This window comes from Mauremys mutica, chromosome 12 (genome assembly GCF_020497125.1).
Source record: "Mauremys mutica isolate MM-2020 ecotype Southern chromosome 12, ASM2049712v1, whole genome shotgun sequence".
NCBI lineage: Eukaryota > Metazoa > Chordata > Testudines > Geoemydidae > Mauremys > Mauremys mutica.
This window is the reverse complement of record NC_059083.1, coordinates 41,255,137-41,283,122: the sequence shown is the minus strand read 5'-3', so window position 1 is coordinate 41,283,122 and position 27,986 is coordinate 41,255,137. Positions and strand designations below refer to the sequence as shown.

The following is a 27,986-nucleotide window of genomic DNA, read 5'->3' as shown; positions in this document are numbered from 1 at the left end:
CTCATGCGACGTCCATCACCATAGTGTCTGGGTGCCTACTGGGGCAAATGGTGGCATTCATACTGGAGCTGATCTGGAGTAAATCCAGGTCTTCAGTCCAGGTTTGCTGGTGAATGTTTTCTAAGCACAGAGCGCTAGGAGAAGGTCTCAGACACCCTGGCTTGGGCTCTGTTCTGGTTCCTTTGCTTTGGAAGTTTCTCTTTTCAAGGAAGAGAAAAGGATCCCCCCCGAGGCAGGTTTCTGTCCGCACTGCTGGGGTGCACAGTGGGGGAGGTTTCCTTCGCTTTTCCCCACCAGGGGGCTCTGGGTATTGCTCAGGGAGGGGAAGCTCCTAGGGCTCTGCTCTCTCTGCTCAGCAGACCGGGGGTTGAGCTTCCTGGGTCAGATGCAGCCGCTGCAGCTCTATTGTGAGCGGAGCGACCTGCGTTAACCCCGCTCTGCCCGCACCAGCCCCTGAGCCGGAGCCTGCAGGTGAGGGGAGAGACCCGGGGGAAGGGCCGGGGCCGGGCAGGAAAGTGACTCTGCAGCACCGGCCCCTCCTCGCCCCAGCTCTGCTCCCGGGGGGGGGCGGGGGTCTGCGAGTCCCAGAGCTGCTGCCCGCCCTGATCTCCCCCCCTCCCCAGCTCTGCCCCCCTGAGCGCCTGCAGGAGCCGAGCCAGCTCCGGGGAGCGACCGCCCCGGGGAGCGACCGCCCCGGGCCGGGCCAGGGACCGAGTCTCCCAGCCCGAGGGGAGGGGGCGGGAGGGAGACAGGGGCAGAGCCTGGCAGGGGCAGCAGGAGCGATCAGTGGGGAGGGAGGTCCCGGCTCCCAGCCCTGCCCAGCCCCATTCCCTGCAGCACCCCGGGGCACATGGACTTTCCTGGGGAGAAGGGGAGGAGCAGGGAGAGGAAAAGCCAGTTCCTGCCTCTGCCTGGTGCCCGCGCTGCTGGGGGGATGCGCTGCCCCGGGGACAGTGTCAGGGGATCCCCCAGAGCGGCTCCTTTGGTTCTGCTCCTTTCTGGGGTTTGGTTCAGACTGTGGGTAGAAATGCGCTGACTCCTGGAGGGAGAGGCCGGGTCTGTGTTGTAATAAAGCGGGGCATAGACTCAGGGGGAGTCGGTTATTTTTTGTCCCGGTGCAAAATTCTTCATCAAGGTCCAGACTCCCGAGAGAATCACATAAAAAAAATAGCAACAATAACAGTCAATACATAAAAAAGACGTTGGGGTCCCCTTCAAAAGCGTCTGGCAGGCCGGGTCTGGCCAGCCGGCCGCGTATTGACTGCCCCATGTCTAGGGCATCTGTCTGCAGGGAAGGAGCCAGGAGGGAATCGGGGCGTGAAATGGTGCCAAGGCCCTTTTGAAACCTCCCTTCTCGCCCTGACAGGCTGCAGAATAACGTCCGGATTGAGAAATGGCTGCTGTGGAACCAGCTCAGGTAGGGGGGTTTCTGGAATGTATGGGGTCCCCTGGAGGAAGAGGGGCAGAAAACACAGGGGGGTGAAGAAGATGGGGGTGAGCAGGCAGCAGAGGGTGACAGATCTGTGGCTGGGACTTGCGTGACCTGGAGCCTGGTTTATGGAACAGGCCCACTGGGAAGAAAGCTAGTAGGGGTGCTGTGGTATTCCCATCTTCCCCCTCTGTCTGGCTTATGAGCAAGAATAGGTGCTGACTTCTATTTTTCTCTGGGAGTGCTCTGCCCCCTCCACTGAAGCCTATCCCCACTCTGCCCACTGTGGGTCGGCACCTATGCTTATGAGTCTTGCTGCGGGGGCTACCAGAACCCTCCCCTCCCCACGCTGGGTGGGTTGTGAGGGTTGAACCTCGGGATATAAAAGTGTGATGAATCTGCAGCACCCGCGCTAAGGCGACAGCCCCATTAGCTCAGCTGCAGGAACAGACTCTGTGTGGAGCTAGTCCAAGTTTTTCAACCCCAGCGTTTTCCCAGCAGAACCAGGCGCAATGGGCGATTGGCACAGCTGGGATGCGGGGCGAACCCCGTGCCCTGGGGGAAGGGCGTTGTGGGATCCCCATCCAGCGTCCCAAGAGGGAGGAGAGCGAGGCTGAGGAGCAGAGTCCTGGCTGGCCCTTGTCCCCGCGGAGGCCATCCCAGTCCTGGCTGAGATGCTCAGAGGGGGAAGATTCTCCATTGAGGACGGCGCAGACACCTCACCGGTCTCAGGAAGGAGCAGACACTGCTGGCCTTGAACAAGTGGTGCCGTCCCGTGACTGGCCTCACGGGGACGAGGTTCCTTCGTTCCCCAGGGAGGCACCTGAGACCTGCGGCTCCATGCGGACAGGCCCCACCAGGGGCCGTGCCGAGGGCAAGGCGGCCGTTTCAGAGCAGGCCAGCGAGGAAGCCCATCGGTTGCAGTTCCGCTCAGGCGCTGCCCAGCCCGGAGAAGCTCCCAGGGAGATGCTAGCCCGGCTCAGCCGGGCTGCTCGGCTCTGGCTGCGGCCCGGGGAGCGCACCAAGGAGCAGATTGTGGACGTCATCGTGCGGGAGCAGTTCCTGGGGGCGCTGCGGGCGGACGTGCGGGCCTGGGTGACGGCGAGGGAGCCCCGCAGCAGCGAGGAGGCGGCTGCGCTGGCTGAAGCCTGCCTGGGGCAAGGGGAGTCGACCCAGCCTGCTCAGGTAGCTGATACGGCACGAGGGGGGGAAATTGTGAGGGAGCAGAGCCAGGCGTGGGGCTGAGAAGGGAAGATGGGAGAGACAGATCTGATGGGAAATCAAAGGATAAAATGTCGCCCCCCACACCGCCCTGATATGATGCTGTGGGGCAGGGTTGCTGGAATAGGGGGAGCCGGGGGGCCATCACCCATCCACTTTTTGCCATGGGCCCCACCCCTGGCCGCCTTCTTCCCCCCGAGGCCCTGCTCCCCAGCCAGGCTGGCAGCTGGAGCCCAGGGCAGGTGGAGGGTCTACAGCTCCTCACAGCGGCCTGCACGGCTCTTACCATGGCCAAGCTGCGGCTCCGAGGCCCCAGCCGGAACCGGGTTAGGGTAAGAGCCATGTGTGCAGCTGTGGGGAACTGCACCTGCCCTGGGCGGGGACACTGGCCTGGGGCTGCTCTTGAGCTCCCCCACCCTGGGCAGGTGGAGGGTCCACAGCTCCTCAGAGCTGCCAGGGCTCCCGGCTGGTCTCCAGCTGCTGGCCTGGCTGGGGGATGGGGCCTTGGGGGAAGAGCCAGGGCCACGGAAGGGGCAGGGTCTCCTTCCTGCCCCATGTTTGGGAAGGCAAAAAAGAAACATGCTGGGTTTTCTAAATCTGTTTCCCTTTGGGCAAGTTCAGTTCTTCAGATCTAGATCTGAACTCCGCCGCTCGAGTCTCAAGCTACTGTAAAGCAGTGGTTCTCAACCAGAAGTACGTGTCCCCCTGAGGATACACAGAGGTCTTCTAGGGGGTACATCAACTCCTCTAATATTTGCCTAGTTTTACATCAGGCTACATAAAAAGCACTAGCAAAGTCAGTACAAACTGAGATTTCATATCAACAATGACTTGTGTACAGAGCAGTATAAACTATACACTGAAATGTAAGTGGAATATAAATATTGTAATTGGTTTATTTTATAATTAGATGGTAAATGAGAATGTCAGCAATTTATCCATAATAGTGGCTATGGCGCTTTTGTATTTTTGTGTCTGATTTTGTAAGCAAGTTGTTTTTAAGTGAGGTGAAACTTGGGGATACACAGGACAAATCAGACTCCTGAAAGGGGCACAGTCATCTGGAAAGGTTGAGAGTCATTGCTATAAAGCAAAGAACGCGGCTGTTCATTGTTATATTTCAGGCCACCTCTAGTCCATAGCTTGGGGGGAGAGGAGGCGGTGAGATTCTCAAAAATAAACCAGCAAAACTTGCATAAAACAGCATGACAGGGTGACATGGTCCCTTGACAGAATAGAAGGAACCAAAGAGAGAAGTTAACCTTGTGGATTGAGCCAGATGCTAAAGGTTCAGGTTTCATTTGGCTGGGTGAGAATAAAGAGCAGGAGGGCTCCATCTCGGACCTGTTGGAACCTGCAATTGGAGGAATTCCAGCTAAGGAGCTTCCATAGATTTGTTGGTTCAGTCCCTGTGAACCCAGTGGGAACCACCTCAGTTTCACATACTAACAAGTGACCTTCATCCTGGGACACTGAAGATGCATTAGGTATCAGAGGCATAGACGCCAACTCTGTGGGTGCTCCAGCACTTAAGGACCCATGGAAAAAAAATAGGGGGTTCTCAGCACACACCAGCCACAGCATTTGGGCAGACCCGGGTTGGTTGCCGATCAGCTGTTTAGCAGGGCCCCCGGGCTGGCCAGGCTCAGGGAGGACGGAGAGGAGCCAGGAGCGGCGGGAAGGGGACTGAGAGGAGCGAGCAAAGGGCAGGTGGGGAAGTTGTGGGAGGGGGCGGGAAGAGACAGAGTGAGGACGGAGCGTTGTGGGGACGGGGCCTTGGGCGAAGCACTCACTGGGAAAAATAAGTCAGCGCCTATGGCAGAGGGAATGGCCAGAGGCCTGAATGATGCGTGGGGAGATGTTAGACCTAGCAGTGAGTGAGCCATTGAGCAGTACATGGGAGCAGTAGGGACGAGGTTCTAACTTGCAGATTATGGGTATTATAAGCCTTACTGAAAGTACACAGGAAACTAGAACAGTCTGGGGCAGGTGGGATTATGGCTGGGGAACAGGTCCTGAGTGGGGACTGTGGTTGTTTCAGGGGGCGGTGACCTTCGAGGAGGTGGCTGTGTATTTCACGGAGGAGGAGTGGGCTGTGCTGGACCCTGGTCAGAGAGCCCTCTACAGGGACGTCATGCAGGAGAATTACAAGAGCGTGACCTCGCTGGGTAAGGGATTCCTTGTTCCCTTGGGTATTAGAAGTTTCTCTCCACAAATATCACGTTCAGTGCTTAACCCTTCAGAGTAACGCTTTGCTATTAATTTCTCTCACTCTTTGACTTTCCTCCCCCATTGTTTGGGTGGAAAAGGACAGGCGGGACAAAGTAGAACTCTGGCAGAAGGTGGCAATTCCACACAATTTCTAAACTGACAATTTTTTTAAAAAACTGACAATTTAAAAAAAAATTGTTCTCCCCCCCCCAAAAAAGAATTACAATTTCAAAATACTTTCTAAAAATGGAATTGAAAGCTAAACTGTTTTGCAAATGAAATAATTTTCAACCAAATCTCATTTTCTGAAAAGAAGTCTTTTTTGTTGAAAGTTTCATTCCCCGCTACAGCTCGGTATCTGGCCTAAGTGGTTTGATATTAGTGCTGTTTGAGCATCTTCTCCAGGGGGCAAAGCATGTCTGACTCTTCCAAAGGGTCTCCCATGTCTGTCTTCTGATGCCACATCCCCACAGCGTAGGGGAGGGGCCGGGTTATGTCATGGAACTTTCTTTGTAACAATCATTCCACAAGCCATTCATTCACCCCCATCCCACCATGTTCTTCCCCCCTCAGCAGGATTTCTCATTCCCAAACCCGACGTGATCTCCCGGCTGGAGTGAGGGGAAGAGCCGTGGGTCTCAGATCCCTAGGACTCCGAGGAAAGGGGGGAGTCCATCTAGCCCTTTATCCCTCAGTGACCAGTATCAGGTGCTTCATAGGGGTGGCAAGAAACTCCCTATTGGACAATTATGGAACAACTTGTTTATAGTTTCTCCTAGCCCCCTTTCTCTGGACAGTTAGTGGTTGGTTTATACCCTGAATGAGGATTTAGTTCCCTTCCTTGGGGCCTTCTCATTCTGCGTTCCTCTCTCCTCCCAAACCCTCCCTGCCCCCTCTCTTCCACCATTGCGGTTGTTCCTTCCCTCCTTCCCTGTCCCTTCTCTGCAGATCTCAGCTTCATGGTTCCATCTCACCCTTCAACTGACTGCATCTAGTTTCTCTCCCCACAGCTCCCCTGGCAGAGGCAGAGGCTGGCACAGAAGGGATAGAGCTGGAGAGGTGAGTGACGGAGGCTCTTCTCCTCATCATCTGTCCCTGGTGCTTACCTATCCCCTGCGCGTGTGCTCCCAGGACTAGAGAGGAACTGCCCTGTATCCCCAGGACTGCTATGACCCAGAGTCACTCCCATCTGACAATGTCTGGTGTGAAATTATCAAGCCAGTTCCCAGTGGGGCAGTCTTGCCCCATCCCTATTATTACTCATCAGCCCTGTTGGGAACAGCTTCAGCAGAGAGGCCAGTGACTGACAGGGACATGTAGACAGGATTGCCATCAGGCTGTGAGGAGAGATGGTGGGATCAGGAGCCACAGAGCCCTCAGAGACTTCCCCTCAGAGCCATGGCTCAGGGAGATAGGCTTTGTCCAGACCCCTCTCTTGACATTTGATTCTTGCAGTGCACCAGGATTGGAGGATAAACCAGAGGAGGTGCCTGAGCCCAAAAAGGAAGAGGACGAGGATGAAGACTTCACCAAGGAAGATGACCTCACTTACACCGACGACCTGCGAGATGAGAATTACCACACGTCACTGGACAGGTAAGGGAAGCTAGAGCTGGGCTGGGAGGCAGCTGGCTGCACTGCTCTCTGAAGGGCTGCCAGGCTGGACCAAAGTCTGGCACTTTACGAAGAGTCTGTGTAGGTTCTTTCTGACGTAATGCCACAGCCCGGCTCTTCTGTCCCTTCTCTTTCCGTGACTCTTTCGTACATTAACAATTAACACAGGAACCCACAGGGCGCGTACAAAACAAGGTATCTCTCTCCGTAGCTTTTCCTGGATCCCTGCCCTTTCCCACCCCCTCCCTGATTTGTGGTTGCCAACTCTTTGCTGGCATAATTAAAGCCTCACTCTAATTTCACACTCAGCTGTGGTACCCTGGGATGCTCATAAACACCACTGCTGAGAGCATATGCTCCTCATTCTCAGTTGTGTGAGTGAGATCAGAATCTGGCCCTGGAATTGTAAATTCCCCAGGATAGGGACCTTATTTTAATTATTGATAAGAGGAGAGGAAGGGATTTGCCCACTGCGTGGTCAGAGGGTAAATGGCCCTTTGAAGGCTCAGGGGCCCAGTCCACCTCTTACAGGCTCCACAATGGGGAATGAGGCAGCTCAGGTTCACCTAAGGATAATGAGAAGCAGTTAATTAGGCAGGGAAGAACCTGGGCATGATAAAAAAATATTAAAGACCTCAGTTAGAAGGGGAGTTCCTGAGAAGAAAGGCAGCTGCTAGAGAGCTGTCCTCTAGCAGGCTGGTGAACGGCTAACAATCCAAAGAGAGAGACGTGGGGCAACCTACAGAGGGGGAGAGGCAGGAGGGAGCAGCAGCAAGGGGCTGACAAAGAGTGGTTCTGGCTGATCCAAACGGGCCCTCAGCTGAACCTGATGAGTTGGGCTGCCCTGGGCTCCCTGCGTACTCCAGCCAGGGGCTGGGGCCAGTTTTATTCAATATCTTCATTAACGATCTGGAGGATGGTGTGGACTGCACCCTTAGCAAGTTTGCAGATTACACTAAACTGGGAGGAGTGGTTGATACGCTGGAGGGTAGGGATAGGATACAGAGGGACCTAGACAAATTAGAGGATTGGGCCAAAAGAAATATGATGAGGTTCAACAAGGACAAGTGCAGAGTCCTGCACTTAGGACGGAAGAATCCCATGCACTGCTACAGACTAGGGACCGAATGGCTGGGCAGCAGTTCTGCAGAAAAGGACTTAGGGGTTACGGTGGACGAAAAGCTGAATATGAGTCAACAGTGTGCCCTTGTTGCCAAGAAGGGTAATGGCATTTTGGGTTGTATAAGTAGGGGCATTTCCAGCAGATCGAGGGATGTGATCATTCCCCTGTACTCAGCACTGGTGAGGCCTCATTTGGAGTACTGTGTCCAGTTTTGGGCCCCACACTACAAGAAGGATGTGGACAAATTGGAGAGAGTCCAGCGGAGGGCAACAAAAATGATTAGGGGGCTGGAGCACATGACTTATGAGGAGAGGCTGAGGGAACTGGGATTGTTTAGTCTGCAGAAGAGAAGAATGAGGGGGGATTTGATAGCTGCTTTCAACTACCTGAAAGGGGGTTCCAAAGAGGATGGATCTAGACTGTTCTCAGTGGTAGAAGATGACAGAACAAGGAGTAATGGTCTCAAGTTGCAGAGGGGGAGGTTTAGGTTGGACATTAGGAAAAACTTTTTCACTAGTAGGGTGGTGAAGAACTGGAATGGGTTACCTAGGGAGGTGGTGGAATCTCCTTCCTTAGAGGTTTTTAAGGTCAGGCTTGACAAAGCCCTGGCTGGGATGATTTAGTTGGGTTTGGTCCTGCTTTGAGCAGGGGGTTGGACTAGATGACCTCCTGAGGTCCCTTCCAACCCTGAGATTCTATGATTCTATGATAAGAAGGTTCTAAACACAGGAGACCTAGGGCTGACTGACGCCTACTAGAGCCATGGAACTTCTGACTCCCCATCACCCTGAAGGAGCCAGAGACTGCTGAGGAGAAGTCAGGTTGTAACAAGGACTTGTGTGTGAGAGCATCAGGGGGTGGAGCCAAGTTGGTGTAGCTCCCCATCTTGCCACAAGGGGGATCTGATAGACAAAGGCCCCTTATTTCACCCACACAGTGAGTCTGTTTCAGAGCTAGGAACAGAACCCAGGTGTTCTGCCACCCAGTCTTGTGCCTTAACCACAATCCCATCCTTCCTCCCAAGCTTCCTTGCAACTTAGTCCTGATCCTGGGAACGAGAGACCCATTTGTCCTGATCCCGGGAACGAGAGAGAAACATACTCTGCAGAGGGAAAGCTGCTCTGACAAATCTAACCCTGAGTGTTATGTGATTAAACTCTCAGCTCTAACTTGACGTGAACGTGGAATAATACATTGATTCCTTTAGCGCTGGCTTGGAAGAGATGCTTTTAGCCTGTGTGCCTCTCCCTTGGTGGCATTGGGTTGCTTTCCCTCTGTTTCCCATGTCTAGCTTCGCCTGCCATTAGAGAGCCCCCTCTCCCAGGTTGTAACCAGTTCTTGTGTCCATCTGGTCCATCCAGTGACTCCGAGCTGAAAAGAGAGCAAAGCCAGACCAAGAGCCGCAAGAGACCCGTGGAGGGTGCGCAGCTGCCTACTGAGACGAGCCCAGCCAATGGCAGCCCCTCTGAGGAGCAGGCGGTGCAATCCAGGTGAGGGGGGAAGAGGCAGAGGGCCAGTACAGGTGAGGAGTGGGAGCCTGAGCACATAGGGAGAGGAGACAGGAAGGCGAGAAGTGGGTGAGTGAGAAGGAAGGGATTGAGGTCAGTTTGTCTATCTCAGCTCAATCATCCAAGCGGCTCTGGGCCCACCTGAGAAGTGACTGCATTTCCCAACCCCAGAGCTTTCGAATGCTGGTTAACCTAGAGGCCTGAGGGCGTGCATGGGGCTGCCCTGTGCTCTGTAACTACAGACCCCTGGCAATAGCAGCCAGACCAAACCGCAGCCAATTCCCAGCGCAGAGCTGTCTTCCACACCACACTGGGTGTCTCAGGCCTGCTCTACACTTAAAATGTAAAAGCAGCAAAGAGTCCTGTGGCCCCTTATAGACTAACAGATGTATTAGAGGATTGGGCCAAAAGAAATATGATGAGGTTCAACAAGGACAAGTGCAGAGTCCTGCACTTAGGACGGAAGAATCCCATGCACTGCTACAGACTAGGGACCGAATGGCTGGGTAGCAGTTCTGCAGAAAAGGACCTAGGGGTTACGGTGGACGAAAAGCTGAATATGAGTCAACAGTGTGCCCTTGTTGCCAAGAAGGCTAATGGCATTTTGGGTTGTATAAGTAGGGGCATTTCCAGCAGATCAAGGGATGTGATCATCCCCCTCTACTCAGCACTGGTGAGGCCTCATTTGGAGTACTGTGTCCAGTTTTGGGCCCCACACTACAAGAAGGATGTGGATAAATTGGAGAAAGTCCAGCGGAGGGCAACAAAAATGATTAGGGGGCTGGAGCACATGACTTATGAGGAGAGGCTGAGGGAACTGGGATTGTTTAGTCTGCAGAAGAGAAGAATGAGGGGGGATTTGATAGCTGCTTTCAACTACCTGAAAGGGGGTTCCAAAGAGGATGGATCTAGACTGTTCTCAGTGGTAGAAGATGACAGAACAAGGAGTAATGGTCTCAAGTTGCAGAGGGGGAGGTTTAGGTTGGATATTAGGAAAAACTTTTTCACTAGTAGGGTGGTGAAGAACTGGAATGGGTTACCTAGGGAGGTAGTGGAATCTCCTTCCTTAGAGGTTTTTAAGGTCAGGCTTGACAAAGCCCTGGCTGGGATGATTTAGTTGGGTTTGGTCCTGCTTTGAGCAGGGGGTTGGACTAGATGACCTCCTGAGGTCCCTTCCAACCCTGAGATTCTATTGGAGCATGAGCTTTCGTGGGTGAATACCCACTTCGTCAGATGCATGTAGTGGAAATTTCCAGGGGCAGGTATATATATGCAAGCAAGAAGCAGGCTAGAGATAACAAGATTAGTTCAATCAGGGAGGATGAGGCCCTCTTCTAGCAGTTGAGGTGTGAAAATCAACCTCCTTTGGTTTTCACACCTCAACTGCTAGAAGAGGGCCTCATCCTCCCTGATTGAACTAACCTCATTATCTCTAGCCTGCTTCTTGCCTGCATATTTATACCTCCCCCTGGAAATTTCCATTACATGCATCCAACGAAGTGGGTATTCACCCACAAAAGCTCATGCTCCAATATGTCTGTCAGGGTACGTCTACACTACGGGACTATTCCGAATTTGCATAAACCGGTTTTGTAAAACAGATTTTATAAAATCGATTGCGCGCGGCCACACTAAGCCCATTAATTCGGTGGTGTGCGTCCGCGGTCCGAGGCTAGCGTCGGCTTCTGGAGCGTTGCACTGTGGGTAGCTATTCCCTAGCTATCCCATAGTTCCTGCATCCTCCCCCGCCCCTTGGAACTTCCGGGTTGAGATCCCAGTGCCTGATGGGGCAAAAATCATTGTCGCGGGTGGTTCTGGGTAAATGTCGTTAGTCACTCCTTCCTCTGGGAAAGCAACGGCAGACAAGCATTTCGCGCCTTTTTCCCCTGGATTGCCCTGGCAGATGCCATAGCATGGCAATCATGGAGCTTGTTTTGCCTTTTGTGACTCTCACCGTATGTGTATTAGATGCCGCTCACAGAGGCGATTCAGCAGCGCTACACAGAAGCATGCTTTTGCTTTTGCATGACAGCAGAGATGGTTACCAGCCATACTGCACCATCCAAACCCTTCCATAAATTGGAACTAAGATGATCATGGCTACCAGTCCTTTTGTACCATTTGCTGCTGTCATAAGTGCCCCTGGCTGCTCTTAGCCAGGGGCGCAAAAGCCAAAATTGGGAATGACTCCCTGAGTCAATCCCTCCTTTTTGGTATCTAAAAATAGAATCAGTCCTGCCTAGAATATAGGCAAGTGTACTAGATAACCACTGTATCATAGAACCAGAGAGCACAGCTGCTCTGTGTCAGATCCTGCAGAAACTATGATCTGTATGCTATTCACAGGGGGTGCTCCTGTAACAACCCCACCTGTTGATTTCGTTCTTCCCCCAGCCTTTCTGGGCTACCGTAGCATTGTCCCCCCACTTGTGTGATGAAGTAATAAAGAATGCAGGAATAAAAAGACATGGTGACTTGTTAGTGAGAAATGAGTGGAAGGCAGCCTCCAGCTGCTATGATAGTCCAGACAGGACATTAAGCAGTGTGTAGGAGAGAAGCCCAGCATCCCTCTGCTAGTCCAGGGGCAACTGAATCTGTTCTTTACACATGAAGGGTGGGGGCTGATGGAGCTCAGCCCCCTGTTGCTATGATGACGATGGTTACCAGCCATACTGCACCATCCACCATCCACCAGAAAAAATTAGGGCCAGGCGCCCTTGATCGACCTGACGGATGCTAGTCAGCCCCATGTGCCAATAGGCTGATGACGAGGACGGTTACCAGTCCTTTTGTACCATCAGCCACCCATGGCAGGGGGGGAGTGAGGATGTTGGTGTTGACGGCTGCAGCATTCAGTAAAGATAGGGTGACATGTAAAAGAGTCAGAGGATTGTTTTCCCTTTCGCTTCTGGGGGTGGGTGTGGGGGGTGAGTAGATTGCCAAGCTATGCCCTGACCCACCGCGGACACTGTGTTTGACCCTAGAAGCATTTGGAGCTCAGCCAAGAATGCAAATACTTTTCGGAGGCTGCAGGAACTGTGGGATAGCTTCAGTCCTCCAGTCCATGAGCGTCCATTTGATTCTTTGGCTTTCCGTTACGCTTGTCACGCTGCAGTGCGCTGAGTCCCTGCTATGGCGTCTGTCTGGAGATTTTTAAAAAAGGATTCTGAATTTCATCTTCTGTAACGGAGCGCTGATAGAACGGATTTGCCTGCCCTTACAGCGATCACATCCGCATGGTCCGTGCTGGAGCTCTTTCTTTATTTTGATTTCGGACTGCATCGCCACCCGTGCTGATCGGAGCTCCACGCTGGGCAAACAGGAAATATTCAAAAGTTCGCGGGGCTTTTCCTGTCTACCTGACCACTGCATCCGAGTTCAGATTGCGGTCCAGAGCGGTCACTGCTGCACTGTGGGATAGCTCCCGGAGGCCAATACCGTCGATCAGCGTCCACACTAACCCTAATCCGATATGTTAATACCGATACTAGCGTTACTCCTCTCGTTAGGGAGGAGTACAGAAACCGGTTTAAAGAGCCATTAAAATCGATATATGGTGCCTCCTAGTGTGGACGGTTGTGGCGTTAAATCGGTTTTACGCTCCTAAAACCGGTTTAAACGCCTAGTGTAGACCAGGCTTCAGTCTATAAGGTGCCACAGGACTCTTTGCTGCTTTTACAGATCCAGACTAACACGGCTACCCCTCTGATACTTAAAATGTAGATCGACATGGCTACATCACTCAGAGGTGTGAAAAATGTCTCACCCCTAAGCGCCATAGCTATGCTGACCTAGCCCCTGATTAGATGCAGCCAGGTTGATGGAAGAATGCTTCTGTATGAAATAAAATTATTCTACTCAACTGCCAGGGGGGCAAATTTGTCACGTACACATGGGAAAAAGAAGGGAAAAATGCAGCATCAGTTATGGATAGTCTTAACTCAGGAAGTTCTTTCGAGAGGAAATATAGCCAAACTCCAAGCCCGCAGACAATAGAACTTTCTGTGCCTGCATCCTATAGATAACTAACTGCTTGGTTTGCAAACTAACGCAAGGGTGGGGGGGGGGGGGCCGAGTAGATGAACAATAAGGGGTCATGAGGGGCAGATACATGTAGCTTGCTAATTATGTATGGTAATGATAGCAAATTTTGGCCAATCATAGAGCGATAGATTATCATAGTCAACTGCATATAATACTTTGGTGTAAGTGTTTTCTTTGTTCTTGCTGACTTGTGAGCTCGAACCCAATTGCAATTGAAATAAACAGATTGTCCCTCCTGGGGCTCCTTGCTTGACTAGCTGTGTCCGTCTCTCCTTATTCCTCAACTGGAACGGACAGAAATTTCTACCACATGTATATCTTGCCAGTGCTGCTCGCGGAGGATGCTTAGCTGCTATGATGGGAGCCATGTGTGGACCTGAGCAAAGCCCAGAGACATTAATAGAGATTCTTTCCATTGACTTCAATGGCAGTGGAGCCAGTGATGGAACTAGGGGACAACGAAGGAGACAAGGGTACTAGAGTCTAGGTAGAGAGGGAGAATATAGTAGGGCTGAAGTTTGCCCATGTCACAGCTCAATTCAATGCAGGTGGAGCTGTCAGGGAACCAGTTGCAGCTCCCTGATCCTGCACCATCTGCCCTCTGCTCCTCAACTGCTCTAACTTTATACCACTGGCATAAGATCCCAAACATCAATGGAGGATTGATATATCAGAGCTCCCCGCACAGCACCAGAGAGTGCAGGGATGGTTCCACAGGAGCCATCTCTGCCTGGGGAGAGTTCCACTGGCACAAAGGGATTTCTCCTCTGGCCATGTGGGGCCAGAACATGGCCTCTCTGTGTTACGCAAATGGTACAAAGTGGCTGTAGTGTACTGCAGTATCCTGCTCGTCAGGGGAGAGATGAATGGCTAAATAGGGCTTCAGTGTGTAGGGAGTTACTCCTGGGGGAATTTTGCACCAAAATCTTAAAAATTCTGTGCACAATATTTTAAAATTCTACATATTTTATTTGTCAAAATAATACAAGCCTGGGAGTGAACCTGTAGGGTTGCTGGATGTGGGTGGGAGAAGTATGAAACAGGTTTTTTGGGCGGGGGGAGGAAGGGAGGAGGAGGGAATTGTTGGGGAACCTCTCCCCATGACTCTCCCATTCAGTCAGGCACATCTGCAAATGACCCCTTAGAATCTCAGGGTTGGAAGGGACCTCAGGAGATCATCTAGTCCAACCCCTTGCTCAAAGCAGGACCAACCCAACTAAATCATCCCAGCCAGGGCTTTGGCAAGCCTGACCTTAAAAATCTCTAAGGAATGAGATTCCACTACCTCCCTAGGTAACCCATTCCAGTTCTTCACCACCCTACTAGTGAAAAAGTTTTTCCTAATGTCCAACCTAAACCTCCCCCTCTGCAACTTGAGACCATTACTCCTTGTTCTGTCATCTTCTACCACTGAGAACAGTCTAGATCCATCTTCTTTGGAACCCCCTTTCAGGTAGTTGAAAGCAGCTATCAAATCCCCCCTCATTCTTCTCTTCTGCAGACTAAACAATCCCAGTTCCCTCAGCCTCTCCTCATAAGTCATGTGCTCCAGCCCCCTAATCATTTTTGTTGCCCTCCGCTGGACTCTCTCCAATTTATCCACATCCTTCTTGTAGTGTGGGGCCCAAAACTGGACACAGTACTCCAAATGAGGCCTCACCAGTGCTGAGTAGAGGGGAATGATCACATCCCTCGATCTGCTGGAAATGCCCCTACTTATACAACCCAAAATGCCATTAGCCTTCTTGGCAACAAGGGCACACTGTTGACCCCTTGTGTCCCTGCACACTCTTTTCGCCCCTCCCTCCCCCTGGTCTCCATGTGGCCCTGCTCCCCCACTCCTATTTGTCCATGGGCTCAAAGTTGTCACCCCACTAGCTCCTGTGCTCCCACCCCAGTCTGTCCCCCCCACTATCCCTTCAGAACCTCAGTCTGTGTGACACCCCCCCCAGCAGCACCGTGTGCCCCGCTCTGCCCCACTCCATATCCTGTGTCTCCTCACCTGGCAGGGCACTGTGAAAAAGGCAGCCTCTGTCCCCTCCCCCTCCGTGGCTAGTTGCTCTGACCCATGTATTAGCTGCCCTCTCTTCTGATGTCACATCAGTCCCTGGTGGGTGAAAGGTGTAATTGCAGCTTCCCTTCACCTCCCAGTCAGAATCAATTATTCTACAGGGGGAAAAAATATCTGTGGGGCGTATTAATTCTGCACTTGTGCAGTGACTCAGAATTCCCCCAGGAGTAAACTAATGCTGTAGTTTTCACAGGGTTTTATCACAGAATGATAATAAATATTCAGCAGTGAAGTATCTGGTTCTCTGCACTGAAGCTGCTAATGTGAATTGGTAATACTTTTATGCAGAAAATGATGCATGCATTAGCATCTTGTTTCTTAGATTATAAGGCCAGAAGGGACCATTGTGATCACCTAGTCTGACCTCTTGCATAATGCTGGCCATTGGACTTCCCTGAATTAATTCTTGTGTGCACTACAGCAGATCTTTTAGAAAAACATCCAATCTTGATTTAAAGATTGCCAGTGATGGAGAATACACCACAACCCTTGGCAAGTTGTTCCAAGGGTTAATTACCCTCATTGTTAAAAATGTGCCTTATTAACAATTTGAATTTGTCTAGCTTCAATTTCCAGCTTTTGGATCTTGTTATACCTTTGTCTGTTAGATTGAAGAGCCCTCTGTTATTGAATTTCTAGATAAATGATGCTGAAAATTTGCTCATTGCTGAGATGTGTTTGTTTTAATACTAGCTTCTGATGTTGATAGTTGAGTTAATCTCTGAAGAGCCAAGGAAACCAGGTTAAGATTGGGTGGGTGTTTGAAATTGCTTTGGGTGACTGAGCCTAATGCAACCTTCATTGAGGTGAGAGGAATGACTCACAATAAATCACTGGGAATTGGGTCAGGTCCTTAGTGAATGGTTAGGCTCCAAGTCACCAAGGTATTTAAAAGTCAGTACTGCTGATCTCAAGTGTACAGAAGTAATGAGTCACATCTCAAAAATCATGAGTATTTGATTTGGGGTTTTTTTTGTTTTGGATTGTTTTGGATTTTTCTAATAATAAATTATAGGTTCTTTAAATTTGTCTTCTGGTTTCTGAGCCTTTAGGTCACACTCAGGACACATTTTCAATGTTTTTTTCCCCCAAGCGTGAGGGCTAGAAACTTACATTTTATCTAAATAAAAGCTAAAATTGTCCTGTGATCACTTGACTCCAGGAGCTGGGGCTTTAAGAAAAACACCAAATATCATGAGACGCTCAATAAAATCACAAGGGCTGATAATGGTGCCTGTGTTTAAACACATGGATAGTCCCATAGAAGTCAATGAGCTTACTCATATGCTTAAAAAGAAGCATATGCTTAAGTCTCTTGTTGAACTGCGGCCTTACATAACACTAGGGAATTAATTATAGACCCTAACTCTGTCTTTCCAGACTTTCTAATGTTTTTATTACATAGGGAGGTGTAAAAGCATTTCCTTTGGAATTAGCTGAATTAAGTGTGAACAGTCTTCCATCTTCAACTATCTCTTCACGGTGATATTTTTTTGTGGGGATTATGGCAGAAAGAAGCCCCAGAATATACACCCAAACACATACCAAGTAAGTATTAACATGCACAGTCAAGGCTCTTCTGCCTTTTTCTTTTCTAGATGTTTTTGTGACTTCAATTCTGTACTGAAAGTCTATTAATGTCTGTTTTACAGGGGCTGTGAAACCAAGTAACAATTTGCTACCAGCAGAGAACAAGTTCTGGAGGCATTAATCGAAGCACAGCAGGAAATAATGGTAAATTATATATTTAATTTGTGCTCCCCCTTCCTCTCCCTGCAGCATTTTAATTTTACCATTAGAGGGACACCATCTACTCAAAAATCATGCTTGTGTCTGAAAACTTTCTACCTACAAGTAATCTCTAAAGTCACTGGAAATAAAAAGATTATTTCCGTATACATTTTTCTTTTTCCTTCAGTTTCTTTACTATGTGCATTTGAGAGCACTCTGTTAATAGTCATTTAGGGCCAAATTTTCAAAGGTGTGTAAGTGTGTAGTGGGATTTTCAAACGTGCCTAGCTAAGTAGGAGAGATCTCAGACTCCCATTGAAATCAAATGTAGAGCACCTGAACTTGTCACTCATTTTAAAGATTGACTGAACTTGTTGATGGTGTCCCTTTCAGGTTTAAAGGAAATAAAGGATCAAGTAAGTTACACATTGATGTGTGGTTTTTGCTGTAGCCAATATGATACCAGCAGCTAGGGAGATCGAGACAGGAAAAAAAAAAATCAGAGGAGTAAGAGAAAGCATCAAGAGCACATCGCATACTGTAGTGTGTGTTCCTTTGCAGACAACTCTCATCTCCTTCTGTAAGTACCGTCATCCCAATCTGATGACAATACATGTGTGCAATATACAGTATTGCAAAGTGTTGAGCAGCATCAACTTGCACTTGCAAAGTAAGCTGCATAGCCTACATCTTCTATCATGAAAATGGCAGATCGTCAGTGACTTGTAACATGCATTTTCTTCACCAAAATGGCAATTTAGCTATTTTCTAACTTCTTTTTCTTTTCAGGGCATTCCATCACTGACCAACAACAACAAAAGTGAATTGGCTGCAAGATTTACATTGGAAGGTTGATAATGCAGACAAAACATTTTAAATTAGATCAAACTTAAATGTATGTGACCAAACGTTCTCCTTGTTTAACAATATTAGATTAATGTGATTACAACTGTATCCTTTTTTCTTAACTGTATTATACCTTTTTGCAATACAGTGTGTTTAAAGACTTTTTATTGTTGGTAAATAATACAATTTAATCATGTTTGTAACATAGGATAATTATATTTATTCACACTATAAATGATGGCCACCTGTAATTATTTTGTGCGGTGAGGAGTAGGTATTTAAGATAACTGTCAAACAATACAGAAATAAAATCATTTTTCCTCTTATTTAATGAACAAAGTGGATTTTTCTAAAGGTTTTTAATGCTCTTTACTTTTATCATGCAAACGATGGACTTATTCAAGAGCAGCTTGGTTCTACTGACCTAGTCAAGTCTTATTATCATTTCATTCTTATTTGTATTACCGTAGTGCCTAGGAACCCTAGGATGACCGCATTCAAGGGGTGTCTGACCAAATACGTCCACACTGCATTGTAGGTCTTAAATTGTTTACATCTCTATTACAAACCGTCGGAGCTTTGAAATTGTAGAGTGATGCTTTCTCCTTCGGTCTTATTGTTTTGTTCATCTTTTTACTTTAATTAAAAATGGGGAAATTTGATACCAAAAAAGCCATTAGGAGAATGGTACTGGTTGCACAGTTATGGCCAAATGTTCAAAATGTTCATCAGGGGCTTGGGAGCTGCTGAGTCCTCTTGAAAAACTAATCACTAAGACTAATTTCAGAAGCCCTGAGCACTTGAGATTCTAGTTGAAATTCAGGAGAGCAGACTGTGCTCCTCTCCTGTAGAAATCCATGACCAAGAGTGCTCAGAAGTCAGGCAAATGTTAAAGAATGCACATGTAACCTTAACTCTTCCCTCTTGTGCAACTATTTTCCAATGTAGTCTATTAACTGTATGAACACATGCTATTTCTAAATATAGTGTTGTACAATTTCTTTTTCCTTGCCATGTTAGACATACACAGATAGGCTCTTGCGGTGTGTAATAGTTTTTGTATGCCAGGCAAACTGAGGTTACTTATATGGAAACGTGCTGTTACTATGAGCACAGAAACCCAACAATTGTAACATTTTGCAAGTTGTCCTCTGCTAGCTCGCTATCTGGTGAGTCTTGGAGCCTTTCACGGGGCAGGAAAGCATTGAGCTCAGCTGCATCTAGCACGCCTGCTGTATATTTAGGCTTGGAAAGATTAGATTTTTATTGTTCAATGTCAATAAACATCCATTTTATCATACATACACACAAACTAATAAAAAAAAATACATCCATTGAAAATTTACAGAAAGGTAAAGCATGAAAAATGCTGCCTAAGAACATTTTAGAGTTTGATTTAAAACAATTTATATATTGTGATATGATGTTGACTTTGTGTTTTTATAGTTACAGTAGAACCTCAAAGTTATAAACACCAGAGTTATGAACTGACCAGTCACCTCATTTGGAACTGAAAGTATGCAATCAGGCCACAGTAGAGCCAAAAAAAAGGAAATACAGGACAGTACTGTGTTAAACATAAACCATTAAAAAAATAAATGGAAAGCAGCATTTTTCTTCTCCATAGTAAAGTTTCAAAGTTGCATTAAACCAGTGTTCACTAGTAAACTTCTGAAAGAACCATAACATTTTGTTCAGAGTTACGAACATTTCAGAGTTACGTACAATCTCCGTTCCCGAGGTGTTCGTAACTTTTAGGTTCTACTGTGTAAAGCTTCAACTTTTGAACCCTAGTGACTCCAGCAGCCTGGGGTGAGCTGGAGAAAAAGTCCTGTATCCTTTCAGCAGGATTTCTGTACCCTTTATCCTTTCTGTACCCTTTATCAGAAAGATAGAGGTGTGTACCAAGCCTAGCGGTCCAGGGAAACATCCTCCAAGATATTTAGGTGCCTGTCTCCCATTGATTTCAATGGGACTTAAGCATTTAAAGATCTTTGAGGATCTGAGCACTGGCCTCTACACCATCCTGACCTTCAAGACATGAAATTTGTAGTGCTAGGCCAAACTTGAGCTCTTCCCAGTGCCTGGGAGGCGTCGCTATGTCCATGTAGGTGTTAGTGAGACTTGGAGGTCCAGGAAGATATCAGAGCAATCTTAGGGTGACCACCCTGAATTCTCCTTTGACCAGGGTTTGCGTTGGGTCCTTGAGATCCAGGGCAGACCAGAGCCGTCCTGCACTCTCAGATGCAGAGGTGCTTGGAATGAAACCCTGTCACTCAGGGCCGCAGGCTCTGTGGCAGGATTGACCGGACTTCCCCGGGTGCCCAGAGATGCTCTCATTTGGGGCAATCTGGAGCTTTGGCAAGAAGCCTGATCTCATAGGGAGGACTTGGGTGTCTGAGGTGAACGAAGGGGGAAAGACTCCTGCTGTCTCTCTGGAGGGCATTGAGCTGGCCGAATGCTCTGGATCCCTTTCCAACCCTCATCTGGTGCTTGCTAGAAAAAGGACTTGGGACCCTTCGTCTTCCTGTGCCGAGGCCACATGAGTCCTGAGAAGGGGCTATTGGGCACCCTTGGATTCTGCCACCTACATGAGACCAGGCACCAGATGTCCTTTCTGTGAGAGGCTGGTAGCTGGAGATCCCTGCCCCAGAGAAGGCCAGGCAGCCTTCATCTCCTAAGCCTTCTCGCAGTGAGGGGATGAGGGAAATGTGCGTGGTGGAGATGGGGAAGGGTGTAAAGAAAAGGAAAACACAGGCCAGGGGAAAGGGAGACAGCATGGGGAGAAAGGAGGAGGAAAGACACGCCCCTCTCTGGGAGCACCCAATCAGTGTGTTTCTTCCTTTGCAGCCGCAAGAAGCGAGGACAGCCGAGCAACAAGGATGTGGCCCTGATCATCCCCAAGAGAATCAGGTAGGACCCTGGCCTGGAACCCTGGCCATGACTGCTGGCTGCCCTGCCCTAGAGCCCTTATGGTAGCAGAGCTGGGCTGCAGACCAGTCCCTCGTATCCCTGCTCCCCATAGCTGGACTCCCCACTCCACTGAGCGACTGGTGGTGCCTCCTGAGAAGGGGAGTAGTTGGAGAGGGGCAGGATCTCCCTCTCTGTCTGGATTGGCCTCTTGGTGGGGGTGGCAGCGCCATTGCAATTAGACTTAGAGGGGAGGTGTCAAGGTTCCTCCCTCACTCTGAACTTTAGGGTACAGACGTGGGGACCTGCATAAACAGTTCTAAGCTTAACTACTGGCTTAGATCTGGTTTCGCTGCCACCATCCAGATTCCTCAGTCTGGAACAGCCCCTTTCCTCCAAAACCTTCCCCTCCCTGGGTAGCCTTGAGAGACATTTTCACCAAGTTCCTGGTGAACACCGATCCAATCCCTTGGATCTTAACACAAGGAGAATTTAACCATCCCCCCTCCTTTCCCCCACCAATTCCTGGTGAGTCCAGATCCAATCCCCTTGGATCTTAAAACAAGAAAAAATCAATCAGGTTCTTAAAAAGAAAGCTTTTAATTAAAGAAAGAAAGGTAAAAATCATCTCTAAAATCAGGATGGAAAATAACTTTACAGGGTAATCAGATTCATATAGCCCAGAGGAACTGCCTCTAGCCTTAGATTCAAAGTTACAGCAAACAGAGGTAAAATCCTCTCAGCAAAAAGGAACATTTACAAGTTGAGAAAACAAAAATAAGACTAACACGCCTGGCCTGGCTGTTACTTACAAATTTGAAATATGAGAGACTGGTTCAGAAAGATTTGGAGAGCCTGGATTGATGTCTGGTCCCTCTTAGTCCCAAGAGTAAACAACCTCCAAAACAAAGAGCACAAATAAAAGACTTCCCCCGCACCAAGATTTGAAAGTATCTTGTCCCCTTATTGGTCCTTTGGGTCAGGTGTCAGCCAGGTTTCCTGAGCTTCTTAATCCTTTACAGGTAAAAGGATTTTGGTGTCTCTGACCATGAGGGATTTTATAATATTGTACACAGGAGGGCTGTTCCCTTCCCTTTATAGTTATGACAGGAGGAAAAGCCCCATTAGCCCCAGAGCCACCCAACAGGGGCTGCTTCTCAAAGCCCATTACCTAACATACTTTTCAATGGCCCCAGTGATGGGCAGTCCTCTTGCCATTTGGTCTCCTGCCCATTCCCCCTTGCAACCACCCATCTCTGTCCCTTCATACGCTCACAGCCTAGTGATACTCCCTGGCATTTCTCGCATCCCCACTGCACCCATCAGTTGGCATCTTCCACAGGGCGTGTGACCCACCCCTTAGTGCCCCCACCCACACACCTTCCCCATTTCTAGTGGTGTGCTTTGTCCAATCTCTCCACCATCCCACACCCAATACTTTACACAGCTAATCAAGAGACCAGAGCAGATGGGCACAGATGGGAGAAAAGAGGTTGGAAAGGAGATGGAGAGCCAGTGAGGCATGGAGATGAAGGGGGCTTTATCCAGACGTCACAAGCCACAGAGGAGAGGTGACGAAGGCAGCTGGTGAGCAGGGAAAGATCCAGGGAGGTGGCTGCAGAGGACACGGCTCTTGCCCCTGCAGCGGGGGGATGGAGAGGAGAGGACAGAGAGAAGGTCTACGAGGGAGGGTTTGAGAACCGAGGGGCTGCTGGACTGCATCCTGGCTCCATCAATAACCTGCAAGATCCTCACCTCCTCCTCTCTACAGGAAAGCAACCAAGCGCGAGATGCTCCTGTGCGATTTCGAGGGCTGCGGCAAGATCTTCTCCAACCGCCAGTACCTGAACGTGAGTGACACAGTGACCTGGGGGGAGGGGCACCTGACCTACCCCCAGGAACTGCCTGGTCCCCTTTGGGATACATGGCCTAATACCATTATGGTCCTGGTATCAGCCCAGCTGTGGGCGTGACAATCAGTTCAGTGTGACCCACCAATGAACGTATGTTACAGGTCCCTCTCTGTGCCTGATCCACAGAGAATATGAGTCTTCAGTGGTTTTACCATAGTTCAAGCTGTAGCTACTCATGTGTTTAATTCTGGACATCCCCATTTCAATCCCTGGCCCAAATGGGAGCTGTCATATATGCCCCAGTCGCTCCCATCTGACTGGCCATTCAGTGAAACGAGTCCGTGTGTCCTCAGTTCCCAGCAGGACAAGATTCTATTTCAGGGCTAAGGCCCTGACCCAGAGCCGATCGACATCCATAGTAAGATTCCCACTGATTGCAGTCGACTTTGGAACATGATCCAATCGGCCGCCTTTGCTGCAGCCTCCACAGAAAGGCTGGGGGTGGACTGGGCCATAGAGATATGGCTTCCGTCTGCCATCCTACAGAGAGAGCCAAGTGGCACCAGTGAGCCCCCCTGTATTGGGGCTGCTGGTCCAGCCCCAAAGCCAAATCAAGCATTCCCTCTGACTCCCAGTTCTGTGGGAGGGCGCTCAGTTAGGTATGAACCAGGGAGGATGGACTGCAGAGTCTCTGGGCGGCAGCTGACCCTACCTTCTGCTTCCCCTTCACCCCTAAATGGCAGTACCACAGGAAATACCAGCACGTGCACCAGAAGACCTTCACCTGCTCCGAGCCCAGCTGCGGCAAATCCTTCAACTTCAAGAAACACCTGAAGGAGCATGAGAAGCTGCACAGCGGTCAGTGAGCCCTGAGCACAGGGGCTAAAGCCTCAAAGCACCTGCCTTCTACAGTGCTGGGCTCCCCCTCAACTCAGCACACACACAGCTCTCTGAGGGCCCCTCCATCCGGCTTCAGTCCCAGTCCATGGCTCCTGCGCGCGCGCGCACACACACACGCGCACGCAGCCCTCTGCCAGGGCCCCTCAGTCCAGCCCCACAGCTCCCCTTCAGTCCCAGCTCTGGGCTCCTACACAATCATCTGCCAAATGCCCCTCAATTCCAGCCCCATAATCTCACAGGTCTGCCAATGCATCTCAATCCCAACCCATAGGCCCCCTGGTATTGCAGCCCTGGGTTGGGCCCCCTCCCCCTTTACACCTTTGCTGATGTCCCTCAGTCCTGATCCATAGCCCCCCAAGTCATGACCTGCAAGCGGCGCTGTTATCCTAGCCCCTGGAGCCCCACACACTGCTGCTAATGCATCTCAGTCTGGACCCACAGACTCCTCTGATGTTCTGGTCCTGAGCTCCCCCTATACACACAATTCTGCCAGTGCCCCTCAATCCCAACCTGCAGGTCCCACTGTCATTCCAGCCCTGGACTCACTACCAATATCTGCTCTACCACCCCCCTGCTTTTTGACCCCTGGACCTACTGCCCTTCTCTCGTCCCTACCTTTGCTTCCGCCTGGGTAAAATGTCCTGCCCTACATCCCGCTGGCCAGTGCAGCCAGTAACCCGCTCTCCTTCCCCCTGCAGACAAACGGGATTACATCTGTGAGTACTGCGCCCGCCCCTTCCGCACCAGCAGCAACTTGATCATCCACAGACGCATCCACACGGGGGAGAAACCCATACAGTAAGTAGCAAACCCCGCTGGCTCGCTCTGTGACTTGGGGTCTCGTCCTCTGTGTCCCTAAGAATCGCAGCACTGAGAAGCCAAAGGTGGAAATGGCTGATTAGGTGCCATCGATCCAGTTCTGGAGGATACAGTCCCTAGGGCTGTCCGGGCCCTCTTCCTAACTACACCCCAGACGAGGCCTCTCCCCCTCACCCTGTTGATGCATACACCCATTAGATACTTGTAGATCAGAGGTCCCCAAAGTGTGAGGTGTGCCCCCCTAGGGAGGTGTGGAGAAATGTCCAGGAGGGCACAAAAGGTAAGGTAATAATTGGAGCTATACCAATCTCCTAGAACTGGAAGGGACCTTGAAAGGTCATTGAGCCCAGCCCCTGCTGCCTTCACTAGCAGGACCAATTTTTGCCCCAGATCCCTAAGTGGCCTCCTCAAGGATTGAACTCACAACCCTGGGTTTAGTAGGCCAATGCTCAAACCACTGAGCTATCCCTCCCCTCCTAGGCCAGCCCCAACTCCTGCCCCCAGCTCTGCTTCGGTCCCATCCCTGGCTCCCGGCCCCGTGCCTGGCCCCATCCCCGTCTCCCGGCCCCGTGCCTGGCCCCATCCCCAGCCTCAATGCAGCGCTGCTCCCCGCCCCGCATCCGTCCCCAGCCTCAGGCCCTGGCTGCGGCTCTGTTCCCAGCCCAGGGCCAAGGCTGGGGTTGAGGCGAGTAGCAGAGCTGCACCTCGCTGCAGGCCTGGGTGCTGGCCCCCACCACAGCTCAGCTGTGGATCCGCTCCTGCACCTGTCCCCAACCTCGACCCTTGGCTACAGCCCTGCTCCCAGCCCCACCCCCAGCCTTGGCCCCCTTCTGCTGTCCATGCCACTTCTTCCCCTCCCCAAGCCACAGCACCACTCCAACCCGGGCTCCATGAAGGACATAGAGAGGAGGTGCACGGACAGAGGTAAGAGGGGGCATGATCCTCAAAAGTTTGGGGGGTACTGAATTAGCCTGTTGAACTCATTGCCACAGGAAGTTGCTGAGGCCAAAGATTAGACCGATGGCACCTTAAAAACTAACAGATTTATTTGGGCATAAGCTTCTGTGGGTGAAAAAAACCTCACTTCTTCAGATGCATCTGAAGAAGTGAGGTTTTTACCCATGAAAGCTTATGCCCAAATAAATCTGTTAGTCTTTAAAATGCCACCGGACTCCCTGCTGTTTTTGTGGATACAGACTAGCACGGTTACCCTCTGATACAAAGATTTAGTGAGATTCCAAAAAACATTGGACATTTATGTGGAAACAAAAATATTGAGAATGAACAATAGCAATTTTGGAAGGGAGATTAGGTTTTAAGCCAGTTCTCTAACCACTAGAGTCCAGGACCTGACCTAACGTGTGGGCCAGATTAGCCCACATTAGCCACTGTGAGGTTCTTACACCTTCCTCTGAAGCATCTTGTGCTGAGCTCTATCAGAGACAGGATAATGGGCCAGATGGGCCTTGAGTCTGATCCAACCTGGCAATTCCTGTGTTCCTGTATCCTCTGTGCATCCCTCTCTGAGCTTTCTCTCTCTCTGATTCCCTGCCCCGCTTTCTCCACGCTCACCTCTTGATCCTCTTCCCCACCCCAGATGTGTGATCTGCGGCTTCACCTGCCGTCAGAAGGCCTCCCTCAACTGGCACATGAAGAAGCATGACGCCGACTCCTTCTACCAGTTCTCCTGCGACATCTGCGGCAAGAAGTTTGAGAAGAAGGACAACGTCACTGCGCACAAGAGCAAGAGCCATCCCGAGGTGGCTGCCGGCCCGGCCCAGCCCATGCCGGAAATGCCAGAACCCGCCCACCAGGACGCGCCATCCCCGCCCCCCACCCTCACTGAGGAGACACCGTCCGATGACCACCCTGATGGGCCATGCCCACTTGTCACAGAGCAGCTGGAAATCCCTGCACTGAGCCATTCCAAGATGGAGAAGGCGGAAAGGCCGGTGTCCCCTATTGCAGCCTCCGCCAAGTAACGGGCCACACCGAGCGGGATCCGGGTCTGACCAGCGCTTGGGGGCTGAGCCACGGGGGATGTCGGCAGAGATGATCCCAGCAGGATCCTGCCTTCCAGCTGGACTCTGCTGAGGGTGCGACATAAAGCACTTAGCAGAGGGGTGGGGATAACGACTGAACCATGGCAGGAGACGGTAGCGGCAGATCTGAAATCCTGCCCAGGCACTGAGAGTATGGGGACAGGGAGGCAAACCCCCGCAGCCATGCACAGTCTCCCCACACCAGTCAGTAGAGCGCAGACTCTCTGTGGGCCAAGAGGACTGTGACACCAGGCAAAGGGTCTCACCTTCTCTGGGGCAGGGGAGCTCTGAAGAAAGATCCTGAGGTTCGCCCTCCCCAGGAAAAGGCCTCAGTTTTGCTACTCTCGGCTTGGGGGGGTTGGACAAATCCTCAATAAAGAATTATTTTGTGTAATGCCTGGGGCAGGGAGAGCGTCTTCTCTCATGGCGCTGCTGGTTCTGCCAGCGTGGGTGGGGCAAGGGTGAGGGTAGGTGAGCCTGCCTTCATCCCAATGGCCACAGCTCCTGCTGCCGTTTCCCCGCCATTTTCCTATGAAATTACCGCCCCCCCCCCAGATTGGTGCAGCTCCAGTGACTGCAGGATGCGCAGCCATCCCCCATCCAGCTGCGGAAAAGCCTGCTAGTGTCATGGTCTTTGTATTAGAGCAGAATCTTGGCATCCTAACGGAGATTGTGAGCCCATTGTGTTGAGAGCTGCCTGCATGCACTGAGAAAATCTCTACCCTGAAGAGCTTCCAGTGTAAATAGACCAAACAGACAGTAAGGATTCTAATCCCCTCTTTTTACATGGGAGATCGTATCACAGAGAGATTAAGGGTCAGATCTTCAAGGGTATTTAGACTCCTCAAGTCTGTGGATTTCAGTGGGAGTTAGGTGCCGATCTGGGCCTAAGGGTAAGATTTTCAGTAACACCTCGGTCCCGCTGAACATCAATGTCTCCCAGATCCTCAAAGGTATTTTGACTCCTAACATGTTTGAAAACTTTACCACAGGGGACTTGCTCAAATATTGCGCATTAGGAAAGGGATAGATAATAAGACAGAAAATATCATATTGCCTCTCTATAAATCCATGGTCACCCACATCTTGAATACAGCGTGCAGACAGGGCCGGCGCTTCCATTAGGTGACCCTAGGCGGTCTCCTAGGGCACCAGGATTTGAGGGGCGGCATTTTATGCACTCCCCATGGGGCGCATGGGAGCTTCCGGTTCTCCTCCCGTCACGCCGCAGAAGAAGGACCGTCTGCCAACGTGCCGCAGAAAACAGCGGCAGGCAATTGAGCAGCTCAATGACTGTCGCTGTCGCCTGCAGCATTTCAGTGGAGGGTCCTTTGGCGGCGCGATGGGAGTGGAACCGGAAGCTCCCGCACGCTCCATGGGGAGCGCACAAAATGCTGCCCCCCCAAATTCTGCCTAGGGTGCCAGAAACCCTGGCGCCGCTCCTGTGTGCAGATGTGGTCGTCCCCTTTCAATAAGATATACTGGAATTGGAAAAGGTACAGAAAAGGGCAACAAAAATGATTGGGGTATGGAACTGCTTCTGTCTGAGGAGAGATTAATAAGACTGGGACTTTTCAGCTTGGAAAAGAGATGACTAAGAGGGGCCGTGATAGAGGTCTGTAAAATCATGACTGGTGTGGAGAAAGTAAATAAGGAAGTGTTAT

The 27,986-nt window shown here is 50.5% G+C and overlaps 2 protein-coding genes across 6 annotated transcripts in view; both read left to right on the top strand.

Annotated features, from left to right (window-relative positions):
• LOC123345053 (zinc finger protein 883-like) overlaps window positions 1-27,986 on the top strand; it is a 902,586-nt gene that overhangs the window by 776,619 nt on the left and 97,981 nt on the right. The gene's annotated exons all lie outside the window — the stretch shown is intronic.
• LOC123345046 (zinc finger protein 692-like) lies at window positions 3-26,865 on the top strand. Of its 5 annotated transcripts, none has more exons than XM_044981631.1 (12): window positions 3-101; window positions 1,367-1,417; window positions 1,931-2,614; window positions 4,692-4,818; window positions 5,872-5,920; window positions 6,317-6,457; window positions 8,960-9,088; window positions 20,649-20,711; window positions 22,480-22,558; window positions 23,305-23,419; window positions 24,160-24,259; window positions 25,878-26,865. In XM_044981631.1, the coding sequence occupies exons 2-12, from the start codon at window positions 1,394-1,396 to the stop codon at window positions 26,260-26,262; spliced, it is 1,896 nt and encodes a 631-aa protein (XP_044837566.1). In that variant the 5' UTR covers window positions 3-101; window positions 1,367-1,393; the 3' UTR covers window positions 26,263-26,865. The 5 variants fall into 5 exon arrangements, with proteins under 5 accessions (XP_044837566.1, XP_044837562.1, XP_044837565.1 ...); XM_044981627.1 differs by having other exon boundaries at window positions 11-101; window positions 1,928-2,614; XM_044981630.1 differs by lacking the exon at window positions 3-101 and adding an exon at window positions 335-471.

Bases quoted from the DNA above. Each gene is read 5' to 3' on its own strand.
- LOC123345046 (XM_044981627.1), top strand. From the start codon at position 1,394: ATGGCTGCTGTGGAACCAGCTCAG. The intron at 1,418-1,927 runs GTAGGGGGGTTT...GCGTTTTCCCAG, and splicing joins CTGCTGTGGAACCAGCTCAG to CAGAACCAGGCGCAATGGGC. The intron at 2,615-4,691 runs GTAGCTGATACG...TGGTTGTTTCAG, and splicing joins AGTCGACCCAGCCTGCTCAG to GGGGCGGTGACCTTCGAGGA.